The sequence below is a fragment of the Ips typographus genome, linkage group LG3, assembly GCF_016097725.1.
Source record: "Ips typographus isolate SLU linkage group LG3, UJ_Ityp_2.0, whole genome shotgun sequence".
NCBI classification, from domain to species: Eukaryota; Metazoa; Arthropoda; class Insecta; order Coleoptera; family Curculionidae; genus Ips; species Ips typographus.
Window position 1 is genome coordinate 3,298,794 of NC_138424.1, and position 12,820 is coordinate 3,311,613.

At 34.5% G+C, this 12,820-nt stretch overlaps 3 protein-coding genes across 5 annotated transcripts; 2 read left to right on the forward strand and 1 right to left on the reverse strand.

Annotated features, from left to right (window-relative positions):
• Window positions 1-46: 46 nt before the first annotated feature.
• On the forward strand, window positions 47-1,543 carry LOC145727069 (ELMO domain-containing protein 2). Its single transcript, XM_081976489.1, has 3 exons — window positions 47-488; window positions 550-771; window positions 986-1,543. Exons 1-3 carry the CDS (start codon window positions 236-238, stop codon window positions 1,444-1,446), a joined length of 936 nt encoding a protein of 311 aa, XP_081832615.1. The 5' UTR covers window positions 47-235; the 3' UTR covers window positions 1,447-1,543.
• Window positions 1,544-1,820: 277 nt separating this feature from the next.
• On the reverse strand, window positions 1,821-2,927 carry LOC145727080 (vesicle transport protein GOT1B). 3 transcript variants are annotated; one of them, XM_081976506.1, is made up of 5 exons: window positions 2,609-2,927; window positions 2,464-2,555; window positions 2,229-2,407; window positions 2,091-2,172; window positions 1,821-2,011 (listed from the first exon to the last, which is right to left on the reverse strand). In XM_081976506.1, the coding sequence occupies exons 1-5, from the start codon at window positions 2,631-2,633 to the stop codon at window positions 1,991-1,993; spliced, it is 399 nt and encodes a 132-aa protein (XP_081832632.1). In that variant the 5' UTR covers window positions 2,634-2,927; the 3' UTR covers window positions 1,821-1,990. The 3 variants fall into 3 exon arrangements, with proteins under 3 accessions (XP_081832632.1, XP_081832630.1, XP_081832631.1); XM_081976504.1 differs by having other exon boundaries at window positions 1,821-1,990; window positions 2,609-2,926; XM_081976505.1 differs by having other exon boundaries at window positions 1,821-1,990; window positions 2,087-2,172; window positions 2,609-2,924.
• Window positions 2,928-12,070: 9,143 nt separating this feature from the next.
• LOC145725940 (uncharacterized) lies at window positions 12,071-12,547 on the forward strand. The gene has a single exon (XM_081974863.1). It carries the CDS (start codon window positions 12,071-12,073, stop codon window positions 12,545-12,547), a length of 477 nt encoding a protein of 158 aa, XP_081830989.1.
• Window positions 12,548-12,820: the final 273 nt, after the last annotated feature.

Consider the following 12,820-nt stretch of genomic DNA (forward strand, 5'->3'; position numbering starts at 1 on the left):
GACAGAAGACAGGACAAAAATGATCCTACTGACAATTGACAATCAATTGTTTGTTTACTTTTTCTTGGATTTTCATTTTGTTTGTTTGTATTTAGCTTTTATTGATTTTGTCTTTTCATTAACTTTGCGTTTTGAAATTTTGTACAACACCACACTAGCTCCCAATTTGTAATTTGTTTCGAGCTGTATAGTTTTATTAGCAAAATGTCAAAGTGGATATGGCCCCACTAGAACAATGAGTTTCTCAATTTGGTGGCTATTTACGTACTACGTGCGCCCCATACTGAAATGGTTCTTACGTAAGACAACAGGTTTGTGCGAGCTTCAGAGGATTTGTTATGGTTCAATTAGTGGAGCACCCCGAGTCAAGGGGGTGGAACAGTCTTTGAATTTGTCCAGAAGGACTGAAATTCAACTGTTGGTGGCTCATTTAAATGATATAGCTAGTCATAGAAGATTTGTGGAAAATGAGAGAGAGCTTCTAAAAGGTAAAATAATTTTTCAGTCAAGGAAAATAGTTTAGTTGTTTACAGATAGTATGAATTTAAGGTGCAATCAGTACTGTTCTGTTAGTGAAGAAAATTAATCCAAAAGTTCACTTTCAATTTGTAAAGTCTTTTGGAAAATGTGTGGAGCAAATCTGGGGCTATCGCCAGTTGGTGGCTGAAGCAGAGTACCTGAGGCAGACTCAATTTGACTGTGACAATTTTGAGCATGAGAGGAAATTATATGATTTGTGGGATTGTTTGATGCCGGATGAGAAACTTGAAAGTAAAAACTTTAATTTCAAAAGATTAGGGTGCCCATCTTTGAACTGTGGTAACAAAATTATGTTGGTTATAATTTAAACTGACTGTTTAATCTTATATTCATTAAAATAATCACCTTGTTCTTTTCTAATTTTTTAGTTTTAATCAGCAATTAATTGATACAGTTCAAGGAGAGGCACTCCATCTATGATTCAATTTAACAAGTTTTATTTTAGGTAGAGTAACAAAACAGTGGCAAGATATAGGTTTCCAAGGTGATGATCCTAAAACAGATTTTCGGGGAATGGGTTTACTCAGCTTGGAAAATCTTTTATTTTTTGCCACTGAATACAGAGGTCCTGCTCAACATGTGCTCTCCCACTCTCAACATCCCATACAAGGCTACTGCTTTGCTATAGTGGGAATAAATCTAACATCACTGGCACTAGTGCTACTGCGCGACGGCAGCGCCAAAACCTACTTCTATAACATTTCAAGAAGTTTGCCGACGATTCGATTGTTTCACTCCTTTTACAGCTACCTGTTCTGTCAATTTGATAAGTTTTGGCAGGAATCCAAGCCTAAAAACATTATGGAATTCTCTATGGTTCGGGAACGGTTTGAGAAAAAAATAAGGGCATTGCTTGATAATCCACAGGCTGAATTCAAAATTGCTTTGAAAGTGGAAAATGTTTAAAACTAGTCAATTGTGTCTGTATGTTTAATTTATTATTGTGTATACTAAGTGTGATTTATTGTTAAAAATAAAATCATTTATCTGTCTGTACATAAAACCTCTTATATGAACCATTTTTAGGCATAAACTTATCAACCAGTCCAAATTGAATTTAAATTTTTTAACAATTTATATATTCAATAAAGGCAGGATTAAAAGTTTGATTTTCCCTGATGCATGAAGCAATTGGGTAAAGGGATCACAGAAAATAATGCTTTGTAGGAAATGTGTAGATAGTTGAGGATCTTTTTCTTGTACTAGAAATGAAAAAGTAAGTTAACTCACAAATCTAAGGCACTAAATAAAGTCAACTTAAAGGCTGTATGAAAAATTCCTGACATGTAAAAAGTTTTATTTCAGATATTCCTTAAATTAATACTTGCACTGCACTGACAAAGCTTTACATAAAACACTTTCACCAATGTACTTTCAACCATTTGTACCTAAGTTTTTACTCCATTGAACTAGACTCTGGTTCGCTGTGAGTCACCAGCCAACTTATCAACTACCTGTAATGTTGACAAAACTAGTTCTAGACATATAACATTTCTTTAGGAAAAGTTTACTGAGCAAATTCTTGTGCTTTGATAATGTCCTCAACCTACCTTACTTATCCCAGGCATATTTAAAATTGTTCCTAATAATGGCACTCTTCTTAGAAAGTTTATGGCCACTGGGAAGAAACCACTACAAACCCAAAAAATTATAACTTTGCACTTTTAGATTTTCATATGGGTGGATACCTGAATAGTAAGAAAAACCCATAGCCTTCAAAAATCATCCCCACTAAAGGCCATCCCACTAAAACAATTATAATGCCACCGAAAAAGGCTATACTGCCTTTAATTTTGTGCCTTTGGAAGAAGAATCTGAATGTTCTTTCTCTGCCAATAACTGCTCCTAATCCAGAAATAAATAGTATCTGAAAAGAAATCTTACGTTCAACATGCTTTAAGTAATAAACTACTGGGGTCATACATTTCCTAATGCCAAAAGACTTTTGTCAAACAGCATCATCATTCCTAGAAACAGGAAAAATATGCCAAAGCCTGCCAGGCCCACTCCAATCTCTAAAAATCAAAACCTTCTGTATCGTAACCTTGTAAATAAAGCACAAACTCACTTTGGGTGTCAGTAACTTCGAACATGGTTTCAAATTATTTGTTAATTTGATTTTGAATGGATTTTACACTTTTTAAACAAATCATAAATATAACCTAGAACATAGTTCCACGTCACTGGAAGCTGTTTAGAGCAAGTTTTAGGGGGTTACTGCTAAGTTACGGTCATAGAAAAGGTGCTCCCTTTAAAAACCTAAGAAATGCATGGTTAACAGTGAGAAAAATGTTTTAAATTGTTGTTAAATACAAAGTAAAAATAAAAAATAAGGAAATTTTTTTAAAAATTCCTACTATACATTAAAGTGACAGTGATGTTGACCAATAGACCAATGTCATATAATTTCGATGTGTTTGATGTGAATATTTGCTATGTCTCTCTCTCTTTACTTGAGTAGTTAAAAAAGGATAAATAGTGTCTAGAACCTGTCAGCAGTGTTAACTTCCTTTGTCCTGGGTTTTCTATTGGTTGTAGAGATGTGTGAACTCGATCAATGTGTTACGATATCGATAGTTTTAAATTTTGTCGCTTTATAAACTTTAGACTTTGATGATGATGATGATGAGATTGGAAAATATAACGACAAAGAATTGGTTTGATGTAACAGCCACATAAAATCGATTTTAGCCATAATGAGAGAACATGCTCACAGATGGCCCTACTGGTTACTTTAGAGACTAATGATATTTGAAACTTCGGTTGACTCACTTCGAAGAACTTAATGCAAGAAATGTAATACAACATTAATAATTCGAGCAAAAATTTGTTATAGCAATGTGAGTGAAATAAAAAAGTTTCACTTTACTGAAATAGTTGCGCCTTATTGGCCCTTTGTATCGTCACTGTTTCAACAACAAAGAACATAAACTACAAAGCGGTATAAAGCGATGAAAATTCTTGGTTCAGCTATTGAGAAAATCAAAATAAATGGCCTATATAGGAGTTCCCGACGATATTCCTCCCATCTCTTTCGGGAAAAATACTTTTCGTATAGTTTCCACAGTTTTGGTTATTGAGGAGTCCTTAAATTTCCGCAAAGGTAATCTTTTCGAGTTTCTTTATGTCCGGAAAAATAATGCGTTTCGTTGTTCCACGTTTTTTTTTCCTTCAGCGAGACGAGAAGTTACTCGAATACTCAATTTACATTTTTGAAATAAATTCCAGTTGGTTGGAAGTTAAAAATTCATCTCGACATCAACGTATTGATTTATATTTACTGTACCCCCTTTATAACCCATCCCTAGACAAGGAAGAATATTGAACCTTAAAACACATTATGCTAAATTAGTCCTTAAACTATTTAAAGTTAATGGATGTACTTCGTCAAAGTGGGTTTGGTGTCGTGTTCGTCTCATATTATGGAGTACATTAGCAAAATCAAATCGTTACTTAAGGTATGTAGATAGGGCCAAAAGTAGGAACTTTCAGGTATCGAACATCTTGCGCCCTTCAGCAAATTCAGTATTTGCCTTTGATTAACGTAGGGTTAAGACGAAATTGTTAAGATTATTTATGCCATTTAAAGGTAATTTAGTCGTATCACCAGTAATTTTAAAAACACCATTTCTTATCGTATCCTTAATGTTTATTAGAACTGTGCATTAAGAAAAGTGTTTTAAGTCGTAAAACTCACAAGGTGGTCCTTAGCACATAAATCCATTATACGTGTGCGATGAATATCGATTACGATAGAAGTTTTGGCCTCGATTTCCGCAAAAGGACAAGCCAAAGATATCTTGTTCACCGGAGAGTTTTTGAAACAATGTTGAAAGTTTCACTTGGGGAGCGACGAGGTCATGACCTCTTACTTCCTAAAAACGCCGCCCTGGGGTAAAAATTCGAAATTGGATTGTTACAATCACTTTTCTGCAAACGTGCGCAGCACGAACGATGTTTATCAAATATCTCGAAAACGAGCTTGTAAGAGATTAAGAGGCGCGAAAGTTTCCGTCAAGAGACTAGCAGCACTTTAGTAATTCGGGCATAATAGGCCCTAGTGACAATTTAGCAAAAACAATGCTTTGTCAGATCTTATAAATATGCCGGGACGTTTCGGGGATTAGTTGCAACTGACGCCTGATATTACTGAGACTGGGAATATTTCTGGAAAACAAAAGGTTATTAAGTGTCTGGATCTGCCGGAGATAAAGCGAATATTAGGGAGCTCTTCCGTAACCGAATTATTCAAATATTATTGTTCAAGCACGTAAAGTAATATTATAATTAAACAGTCGTTAACATCAGGCATTTGATTGAATGTTTTAGGACTTTTGCGATGACAAATTTTAAATCGATTCGGTTCCCTATACCGGAATGTTATTTCAATCTATTTGCTTAAGAAAGAGGAATCAGCCAGGCGAACTCTGTTATTGTAAACTTTATGTTCGTTGAAAACGTCTCTACAATTGGTGGAGTCTTTTTGGAATGCTTGGAAGTTGCACATAAACTCCACTTTGGTAAAGAAAAATCTTTTGATTTCACGGAAGTCTCAGGATAACAATAAACTTGACAATAATTAATATCCTAAATTAAATTTTTATTCGTTTGGGAAATAATCATAGAAAACATTATAAATCTAGATTTCCATCTTAAATAGGAGGCCATGAAGATACAAAATTTGACATTTGATTAAAAGCTATTTCGATAAAATCCGCCGCAGGAGGGAGCCACTTTATATTTTTCTAAAAATCACATGACCTCATGATTACAAAATTATACGCAGGCCACGTGATTTTTGGATCATATCGCGTTTAGATCCGAAAGAAAACGACTAATTACTAGTTGTCATTGTTGTTGTCGCTGTGACATCTATTTTGAATTTAAAATTTGAATATCGTTTACTAAAGTACTAAAAGGTATAGTAAAGTTAAAGTTGCATATTTGTGTTGTTTGTGAGTTTTGTGAGTGATATGAGAGTGTCAGATTATGAACCAAGAGCAACGTCTAGCAGGTTTAAGTTTCCTAATCCCGAATTTTCATCTGACTTGATAAATCCAGCTTTCAAATTTCTAAAATATATAATCTAAACCCGTCGCTTGAATAAATACTAATATGAATTAGTTGAAAAAATGAGTAGGGTATTCTCAAATCTTTTTTTCAAACTTTAACGAAAAAAATATCGTGTCATGTAAAGTACTGGCGCTAATACCTTTCAATTAAACGTCCTAAACGACAGGAACAAATTCGAGGTATCACACTTTAGGGAAAATCCCCTCTTTCGTATTAATATGTTCGGGACTAGTCGCAAATCCTTAAGGGCCGATCCCTTCCAGCCGAATCGAATCCCTTTTATTTCGAAACATATTTAAACCGGGGAAGGTCTTATCAGATTTATTCGTATTGTCAGGTTTCCAAAAGAAGCCAAATTATCTATATGCACGAAGCGGGCAAGTCTTATCTCCCTATGCTGTTCAAACGAATTCCACATAGCATTGGACAAATCAGATTTATTCGCTTTCGGGGAGAGCCGTGAGATTGATAGGGGAATTGAAATGGAGCGCTGTTTTATAAGTTTTAAAAAACGTTTATCTATATCTCGATGGGTGGTAGAAGAGAAATCTGTTGCGTGGAACACGTTTTGCTGGGTTAATAAAAGTGTTTTTCATTTGTCTCTTCATCGCGCAGCTCTCGTTGGAAGACAATTTTCTTTGACGAGGTTAGTTATGTAAATACGAAATGCAAATTCAAACTGAATTTGGACCGTCGAGGTTTAAATTTAAGGAGTACATTATCCAGGGCGACGTCTTCCCCGAATCATTTACATAGTACTTTGAAACCTCACCGCTTTGATTTAACTTCTTAAATAAAGATTTAGCCGCGCCTTCAAAATAAACTTTCTTTGAGCAAACTGTGTTTGTTGTTTTATGAGTTATCACATCCCACCAAACAACTCAAACAACTAAGCCTCGTTAAAATTTCAATTAACAAAATGAATTTGTAATTATTTAGGTTTCTTCAAATGCACAAATGCTAAAGTGTACGCAATTCCCGAATGCAAATACGGTTGGTTTTTGCCATTAATTTCCCCAACACGTTTCGCGTGAGAGCATATCATGTGGTGGATAATCCTTCATAGTAAGGCGGTATTAATGCTTTGGGGTGTTACACATGCAAAATAACCCGGACGATAGTATGTAAATTGACACGGTCAAGCTATATGGCTACATAGATAGAGATTCAGTCCAATTTACCTAACCACTCTAATTTATGCATAGAACCGCCACTAAGATTAGAAGAAATTGCTGACATTGTTTAAATCTGAAATTTCTTCCGTTATTAGCTGTTTTTTATGGGACCTAGAACAAAATTAAGTTAGAATAGACAACTAGAAGATCTAGAAATAGTTAATTAACGTGACTCGTTTGTGTGTAAAACAAATTTTATTTCATTGGTTTTTAAGTTGGTGAAGATATTGAAATTTTTTACGAAAATCAACACGATTTTGATTTCTTCTGCTATTCTTGAATTTTAAACTGTACTTTATAAAAACAAACAAATTAAATTTATCATATGATTAACGTTATGACTTTTAAAGGTTTTTCAGGTCACGTGACTAATATGTTTATATTACCAGATTTGGTATCAATTTATACAGGGGTAAAAATTTGAAAATGGGACAAATTTTATAAGTTTTGCTAAATACATGCATTGTTGCCAGATTAGATAAGTAATAATTGCTTGTACTACGACATACTTACTGGACAACAATTAGGGATGGGAAAACACAGATGACACTAATGACATGGCAGCTAGCCCTGTTTAAACAATAAATAAATAATCAAACTGAAATTATTCATTACTTATAATGGTAAAGATCTTCACGTCCGTGATAGTACTTACAAAGGGAAAGGAAGATGCAGTTTTTTCGGACTAAATATGCATTATTTCATCAATCTTCAGGGCTAGATGATAAAATGATTTAAAACTACACATTAAAACAAAAATAATAACGCGACACTACATTAAAACTTAAAACTAAGTGGCACGTTTACCAGTAGGGTTGGCCAAAAACTAGTTTTTCGAAAACTGTTCCTTATTTTTATATTTTTGATGTTTTACATTTTTAAACATAATTTTAGTGCTTTCATAACGTCAGAATAAGTTGCAGGTGGCAGGTGACACCAATCTTTAAAGTATGTCCATCAAATATGTCCATTTAATAACCGCTTATTGACATTTGACACCTGCTCAACTCTGGCATTCAACTCTATGAAACTGTCAAATATCAAATTGTGTTTAAAAACCATCAAACCTTAAATAATACAGTTTTGACATTGAAAATTATCTCAGACGTCAAATTTTATCTGTAAAAGTTCAAATTGAGAAAATTTAGTTTCAAAAAATATTCAAAACACTCACGTGACCCTAATGAATATGGATTCAAAATTGAAAATGTTGCGGACGTTGAAATTTCCTTTGAAAAAAATGAAATTGAAACTGTCATAGTTAACAGGATAAAAAATTGATGTTTAAAAATTAGTCAGAACAGTTACGTGACTGTAATAAATACAATTTTGAACTTGAAAATTGTCTGGGACGTCGAATTGAAGCTGTAAAGTTGAAACTTGAATAAAAATGAGTTTTTGAATTATTAAAACAGTCACGTGACCTCAAGTAATGTAGTTTTGAACTTGAAAATGTTGCGGAAATGTGTCAAAGTTGAAATTGTATTGACATGTAAAAAACAACATAACTGCACTGTCACACGCCCAAAAAAATTATGAGTGACAAAAAAAAAGAAAATCAAAAGTGAATATGACGTCACTGTCACTTTCTGTGAGTGAGTGAGTACTTAATTTTCATGTAAATAATCTTTTTGGGATATCACTTTAACTTTGTCTGATTTTGATTATAATTGATTTTTTTAGTCATAATATGAGTTAAATATAGATCTAAAACAAATTATGTCTAGGCGGTTTTCAGATATGAATCGTACATAGCCTGGAGCGATATAAATTGACGATTTTATGGAACGAGTGGTTGATTTCAATTATATTCGACAATCTCTGTTTCCCAAAGCCTAACTGCGCTGGGAATTATGTAAATACGAAATGTAAAATTTAAATGTTTGTTCTCGAATCCCGACCTACAAAGCTTCGATTTAGGGGGGTTCATTATCTGGAGCTACGTCTTGCAAGGTGCATTTGCATATTGCTTTGAATTTCACCGTTTCTCGCTAAAGCTTTTGTTCGGTTTAAGACAAACACGTTTCTAGTTTGAGTGCCTTTTTAGACGGCCACTTTGATATCCGAAAAAATGACAGAAAATAGCTAAAATTGCAGGTCGAATCACGTCAATCGTCACTCTGTTTGTTTCGTAACGATAAGCCCGAGCTCGAGCAAAAGTTTTCCTATTAAATGGCCTGGTAATAGGAAGGGATTTATTCGCTAAAATATCTATACTCGGCTTCCTCTCTATTATGCGTCTTATGAAGTCGACAGCGGTAATGGTATCTCTCAAAGACATTCATTCGAGAGGATTTGCTGCCTGCCGGCAGCCTCTATTGAATTGTCGACTGATACATATTATTTCAAGGTGAGAGAGTCTTTTATTGTTGCTCACATAAAATTATCCTTTACTTTGTCAAATTTAGGAGGGGAGATCATTCAGAACAGCATTTAAGTTATTGATAAACAATGCTGATTTTTGATAGAAACTAACTGAACTAGATTAGGTTAGATGAGATATTAGTTATGGTAGAAATTATTTTTATCTAAACATTTATTTACGACTGAAAGCTTATTTTTGGTATCTGCCTTATATTGTCGTAATCAAATTTGGAAAAACACTAAAAAAGTCGTCTTAATAAAGTTAACTCTCTCTGTTAATATACGATGAGTTTCCTTCCAAAATTCCCTTTAGATTGGTTATTAATCCTTCATCTTAGGCTTTCGGTTATGTGCCTCGGATTTCAATTAAAACGACTGACGTTTCGGAACTTTAATTTTAATCTAGGAAAGTATATACGTCGAGAATATTTAGTTAGTCAACTCCGCCCTCTAAGGCAAAATGTATTTAATGAGTTTGCATAACGCTATTAACAACTATCATCAGTTGGTTTAAATTTCCGTTTGAGAAGTTTCCTTTAACGAAAACTGGAAAAAGAAGGCATTTAGGTTTATTTCAAACAATAACCGTGCTCGGAAGTTAAACAACACATGAAGTTGCTTAAGAAGAAAGTTTTCAAGCAACAAAGAAGCGCCCTCATATCGTTACTTTTTACGCATTCGCACTAATGAGATTAGGAAATGAAGTTGTTGAGGGGTGACGCTTTTACCGTTCCTTCTAAGGTTTACAAAAAAGAAAAGTAGACAGGGTTTTTTAATCCGAATTATACAGGGTCAAGTGGAGAAAGGTGTTTAATTAGCGCACGACAAAACAACTCTCATTATAAGCGGGCAGGATTTCTAAACTAAAAGGGGCGTGGAACCTTATTGCTGGGTAAACAGTCGAGGGTAATTTATATTAATAGGACCCGAGTGTACTCTGAGAGATAACCTTACACTTGCACTGCACAAACCGACTTAATTTAGTGAGTTGACCACATGTAAGCACGTTGTGTCGCTTCTAGTTACTTAATCTTTCGATATTCGAGGACCTCGTTCAACATTGCGGTTTGCGCCAAGTTTAGTAGCTAAACTAGCTAACCACACTTGAGTTTACTTTGGATTTTTACCATAAACATAGTGTAATTACTGTTTCAATTTTCTATAAAATTTTAGTAACATACGAAATATGTAGATTGACGAAGAAAAGGAGTTTTAAAATATTTTCAAACCAATAATTTTCTCCCCTATTCAGTAACTTAATAAACAATCCTGTAATTTGCGCAAATATTGCACATGGACTTATAATTTACACGTGAAACATTTGTGGTATGCTGTATGTTAACAAATCATATAATCACATTCCAAAATAAACAATATAATTATGATTTCGCTTAGAAATAACTTATTTCTATGGAAATTTAAGGGCGGTCAGGTCAAGTACAAGCAATTACTGCTAAAATATATCGCTGCAAGTGCAAGCGGTAATTTATGTCTTATTAAATTGGAAACTCGAACAAGGTTAGGATTAGTACACGTTCTAGAGCAAGAACCAATTTGCGTGTTAGTTATTGCTCGAATCCCTACAGCTTATTAGTATATTGCTCACCCCAAGTAGCAATTTAATTATTTGGTCTACGACCGTGCGGTAAAGTGTAATTACCACCTCCATGTCGGTTGGTACACAAAAAATCGCACATTTTTTTACTTTATAAATAAGCCACTCGTTCATGTTCTTTATGCATTTTAATTTTATTGTCCGGGAAAAAAATTAAATATTCCCCTCGGGTTTAGGCCCTAACCGTTTTAGTTTCCATTTAAATAAGGTCAGACTACGTAGCATTTACTATCCAATAAAGCACTAAAGTTGCCAGGTAAAATTGATGTTTAGACTTGAGATTTTATTAGGTTTGCCTCAAGTTTCGGGCAGGTTACTTTAACGGAAGCAATCAGATGTTTTTGGCGATTAATTCAAAATAATCCCTTCTTGTTCTTAAAAGCTTTTAGTTTAATTTAAACGGGACCCGGCCGCGATGTTTACGATCCAATAAAACACTCAAAGAACATGGAAAGAAATAAAACAACAACAATTTATACTAATTTACTTTCAACGTAAATTTTATCTTAAACTCTGGTCGGGGGTGCCCTCTTTCGTCTTATCGGCCTCTTTAATTATTAATCCCGACTCGAATTAGGGCTCTTTCGGTAAATTAACGTAATTAATCTATTTTTCTTCCACGAAATATCAGAAATGATTCTCTTCATAAAGTTGAAATAGGCGATGGTGGCTTTGCGCAGACGGCTTTCCAGATTTAATTAGTTTTCTGGAATATTAGCGGCTTTAATTAAAGCTTCCAGACGCGCTCGGCAACTCTTAAGAATATATCAAGGTGCGATTAATTTATTTTTCAATATTTTCCTTATTCTTTCTTCTATTTGTGTTTAAAATGTCAGTGGAGCAAGAAAAATTACTTTTATTACTTTATTCAACTTTTAATCAGTGAGCTTGACTCAGTTTAACAAACAATACTTGAACTATTATAGTAATAGGTCGGATTTTGTATTATTTGCAAACAATACTATAGATAATGGTAATTTATCATTACTATTTTCATCATTGAAAAAACAAGAGAATATGGCAAAATTGCATACTTGTGTTTCCTGGATTACAGCAAGGCTTTTGATTGTGTCAACTGCAGACGACTTTGGGATGTCCTGTCGTAGATGGAGACTCTGATTCACCTACTAAAAGAACTATAGTATAACAATAACATAACACTAATGAAGGTGGATGGAAGAACCTCTGAACCTTTCAACGTGGAACGTGGTGTTATTGCTTATTGTTTAACGTATATGGAGAATATATCATATGGAAAGCCTTGGACAGCTGGGAAGGAGGAGTTGTGGTGGGTGGCAGAAGGATGGATAATCTCCACTACGCTGATGACACCACACTTATCGCCAAAGATGAGCAGGAAATGACGAGTCTTATTGAGCGAGTAGAGAGAGTGAGCTTGGAGTTCGGTCTACAACTGAACCGTCAGAAAACGAAACTTATGTTAATAGATCGCACGCACAGCATGGAAGAAATGCCTAATATTAAAGATATCGAGAACGTGGAGAAAATAACTTATCTAGGTGCCCACATCAGCAGAAATGGCGAATCAAGTCAAGAAATCAGAAGAAGGATAGCTCTTGCCAAAACGGCCACGACCAAACTCAACAAAATTTGGAAAGATCGCCATATAACAACCACAACAAAATGCAAATTAGTAAACACCCTCGTTTTTCCAATTGTGCTATACGCAGCAGAATCCTGGACCTTAAAAGCCACAGATATCGCCAAGTTGGATGCGTTTGAGATGTGGGTCTGGAGAAGACTACTTTTTGTCAACTAAAATCAAACAACTGATTCTCAAGTATTTTGGACGTGTCAGCAGGAGGAAAGATGACAATCTCGAAAAACTTATGGTCCAAGGGAAGGTAGAGGGAACACGACCTAGAAGACGTTTTTCAAAACGATGGCTGGACCAGGTGAAGCAGTTTACAGGAAAATCTTTTCAAAACAGCATTAGAAGCACGTCAGATAGAGAGAAATGAAGGGAAACTGCTAAAAACACAACATGAGATTAATATAAAATCACGACGCTTCAAATATGACTATTTTGATA

Bases quoted from the DNA above. Each gene is read 5' to 3' on its own strand.
- LOC145727069 (XM_081976489.1), top strand. From the start codon at position 236: ATGAGTTTCTCAATTTGGTGGCTATTTACGTACTACGTGCGCCCCATA. The intron at 489-549 runs GTAAAATAATTT...TATGAATTTAAG, and splicing joins TGAGAGAGAGCTTCTAAAAG to GTGCAATCAGTACTGTTCTG. The intron at 772-985 runs GTAAAAACTTTA...GTTTTATTTTAG, and splicing joins GCCGGATGAGAAACTTGAAA to GTAGAGTAACAAAACAGTGG.
- LOC145727080 (XM_081976504.1), bottom strand. From the start codon at position 2,633: ATGTTCGAAGTTACTGACACCCAAA. The intron at 2,408-2,463 runs GTATGACCCCAG...ATTTCTTTTCAG, and splicing joins GTCTTTTGGCATTAGGAAAT to ATACTATTTATTTCTGGATT. The intron at 2,173-2,228 runs GTATCCACCCAT...TTGGGTTTGTAG, and splicing joins GGGTTTTTCTTACTATTCAG to TGGTTTCTTCCCAGTGGCCA.
- LOC145725940 (XM_081974863.1), top strand. From the start codon at position 12,071: ATGGATAATCTCCACTACGCTGATGACACCACACTTATCGCCAAAGAT.